Below are 2,905 nucleotides of genomic sequence, written 5' to 3' on the forward strand. Positions count from 1 at the left end.
TGGCTCTTTTCTTTCGTTTTTATGTTATTTTTATTCATTTTTATTACGTTCAAATAAATTTGAGGTTTAACGTGTGTATATATACATACTTTACGTATACATTTGTTCGATTTCAATACACGTAAGTGAAAAAAATATATAAATCTTTGATAGCACTATTCAAAGATATATGTTTCCCTTTTGTGACGACTATTTATTTTGAAATATTGTTCGTTTCAAATTTTCATCTTTTTCTTGTTCATAACTGAAAATAAATGTTTGAATACAAACATGTGTAACGTGTTTTTTCAATAGGGAATGCGTTATGTATACTGTCAAGTAACTGTCAGTCATATTGTCATTTAGTATAAAGTCATAACATTGTGAAATTCATTTCTAACAGTGCTCTTTTCTAAAAATATTATTTTGATTTGCTCAAATAGATGTGAAAACTCATATCATTATCAATTAAATTTAACTCGTGTAACATTCAGTGGAATATACGAAAAATCTACACAATACTGTAAAAAATTGCCTTTTTTGCAACGAAATTGTATCATTCCATTCGTATCGTCATCTCATAACATTGTGAAATACATTTTTAAATCGAAAAATGGATAGTTGCCGAGGAAACATCAACAACTTCTGTTACGTTTGTGGAGAGTTCACACCGATCTTAGACTCAACAAAAAAATCAGCTGAAAGAAAGAATCGTGTCATCAGTGATGATTTCAAGAAAGCATATAAACTATATTTCGATCAAGATGTAATTGAAGGTGTGAATTGGGTGCCAGACTCAGTGTGCATGACATGTTACACTGGTCTTATGAAATGGATGGACCAAAAGCAAACACAAATGCGTTTTGGTGCCCCCATGATATGGACTGATCCGGGAGCGCACAATCCAAACAACTGTTATCCATGTCGTAATTTTGTCCGCGGAATGAATGTAAAAAATACAAAATCGAAAGAATACTTTGCCGTTCCGAGTGCCCAAAGGCCACTACCTCACTCAGACATCATTCCTGTGCCAAACGCTCCAACTCCAGATCGTGTAACTGCTGTCACTGCTACCACAGGTCCTCAAGAAGAAACACCTGATTATACGTTTTACGATCCAGGAGAAGGAGCTTCAAACCAGCCAAATCTTTTGACACAAGATCGACTTGATTTCATCGTTTCCAAACTGGAACTATCTCAGCGCAAAGTCGAAACTCTTGCATCTTTTCTCAAAGAAAATAACCTTTTGGCACCCGGCACCAAAATAACAGCTTACAGAAGCCGCCAGAAAAGTCTACAGGAATGTTTTATGACTGGACTTGATAAAACATATGCGTATTGTCACGATGTCGAGAAATTAATGCAAGCAATGGGAATTGTTTACAAAGCCGAGGACTGGCGACTGTTCATTGATTCTTCGAAAAACAGTTTGAAGGCAGTGCTGTTGCACAAGACTAATTCGAAACCGTCGGTCCCCATTGCTTACAATACTGAGACCGAAGAAACGTATGACAAAATACGCACGATTTTGCGATTGGTGGATTATGACAAACATAAATGGCGCATATGTTGCGATTTAAAGATGGTTGCGATACTCTGTGGTCTGCAAACAGGATACACAAAGTATATGTGTTTTCTATGCAAATGGGACTCACGATATAAAGGAAACCAATATCAGACATATTCGTGGCAGAACAGAGACAAACATGTATTGCATGAGTTTAATGTTGAAAACGAAGCTCTTGTGCCACGTGAGAGTATATTATTACCCTATCTTCATGTCAAACTTGGAATTGTAAAAAACTTCATTAAAGCTGTTGTTGGCAACAAGAAAAATAGACGTCATGCTGCTTCAGTGTTGCAACTTTTGCGAGAAGACGTTTTCAAAAAGAAAATCAGCGAAAGCAAATTGCGTGGAGGTATGAATCAAATATATTTTTACTTATTTCATATCTCGTCTCATTTCACATGTTAATCATGTTTAAAATTAATCAATCTTTTTTCTGTTAGGCGTTGTCAATGGTCCCGATATCAGAAAACTGATAAAAGACGAGAGGTTTGACGCAATTTTGAAACCATCACAAAGAAGAGCCTGGTCGGCCGTAAAAAAGGTCATCAAGGGATATTTAGGAAAGCATAGATCACCCGAGTATGATACAGAAATAACTGAAATGCTCGGTTATTTCAGTAAAATTGGCGTAAACATGTCGCTTAAAATACATTTTCTGCATCACCATTTGGAGTACTTTGAAGATCAAGCGCCAACAGAATCGGACGAGCAAGGCGAAAGGTTCCATCAAACGGCGATTCCATTTGAAATCAGGTAGTATTCTCGCCATACCCATGTATAATGAAGTTTGTCTGATAAAATTGTTTTTTTTTTTCAGATACAGAGGAAAACGGTCGCCGGATGATATTATGGCAGAAATTTGCTTGTGGTGCAAAAACCTCTTTGAAGAAACTGAAGAACAGGGTGAACCGATGGAAGTGGACGATGGAAATGCACAAGAAGACGCACGAGAAGCTGACCGATTTGCTGATTTTATTGCTGATTCAGACGATGATGATTTCGATGAAGAAGAAGAGGAAGGAGAAGGCGAAAGCGAAGGCGATGGAGAGGAAGAAGAAGAAGAAGGACAAGAGCTAGAGGAAGAAGAAGAAGAAGAAGAAGTAGAAGTAGGAGAAGAAGTAGAAGTAGAAGAAGAAGCAGCGGCAGCGGTTGCACCACCACCAAAAAAAAGAGCCAAATAAATTTAAGATAAATTTTAAAAATAATTTCTAAGTTACTAATCATTTTATTTCTAACGAACACCATTTTCATTTAAATATGACCGAATTTTAGTATAAGCCCTTTTTTATATAGACAAATTTATTTGAAAGTAATAAAAATGAATAAAAATAACATAAAAACGAAAGAAAAGAGCCA

The 2,905-nt window shown here is 36.1% G+C and overlaps 1 protein-coding gene across 1 annotated transcript; it reads left to right on the forward strand.

Annotated features, from left to right (window-relative positions):
* The first annotated feature begins 371 nt into the window (after window positions 1-371).
* LOC129571800 (uncharacterized) lies at window positions 372-2,829 on the forward strand. Its single transcript, XM_055451651.1, has 3 exons — window positions 372-1,898; window positions 1,990-2,302; window positions 2,367-2,829. The coding sequence occupies exons 1-3, from the start codon at window positions 593-595 to the stop codon at window positions 2,728-2,730; spliced, it is 1,983 nt and encodes a 660-aa protein (XP_055307626.1). The 5' UTR covers window positions 372-592; the 3' UTR covers window positions 2,731-2,829.
* The last annotated feature ends 76 nt before the right edge of the window (window positions 2,830-2,905 follow it).

Source organism: Sitodiplosis mosellana, unplaced genomic scaffold (genome assembly GCF_009176505.1).
Source record: "Sitodiplosis mosellana isolate CC-2019 unplaced genomic scaffold, AAFC_SMos_1.0 Smas_scaffold_3414, whole genome shotgun sequence".
NCBI lineage: Eukaryota > Metazoa > Arthropoda > Insecta > Diptera > Cecidomyiidae > Sitodiplosis > Sitodiplosis mosellana.

What these genes read in the sequence shown, in the direction of transcription:
- LOC129571800 (XM_055451651.1), top strand. Translation starts at nt 593, where the DNA reads ATGGATAGTTGCCGAGGAAACATCAACAACTTCTGTTACGTTTGTGGA. An exon ending in CGAAAGCAAATTGCGTGGAG is followed by an intron (nt 1,899 to 1,989) that starts GTATGAATCAAA and finishes TTTTTCTGTTAG; the next exon opens with GCGTTGTCAATGGTCCCGAT. An exon ending in GCGATTCCATTTGAAATCAG is followed by an intron (nt 2,303 to 2,366) that starts GTAGTATTCTCG and finishes TTTTTTTTTCAG; the next exon opens with ATACAGAGGAAAACGGTCGC.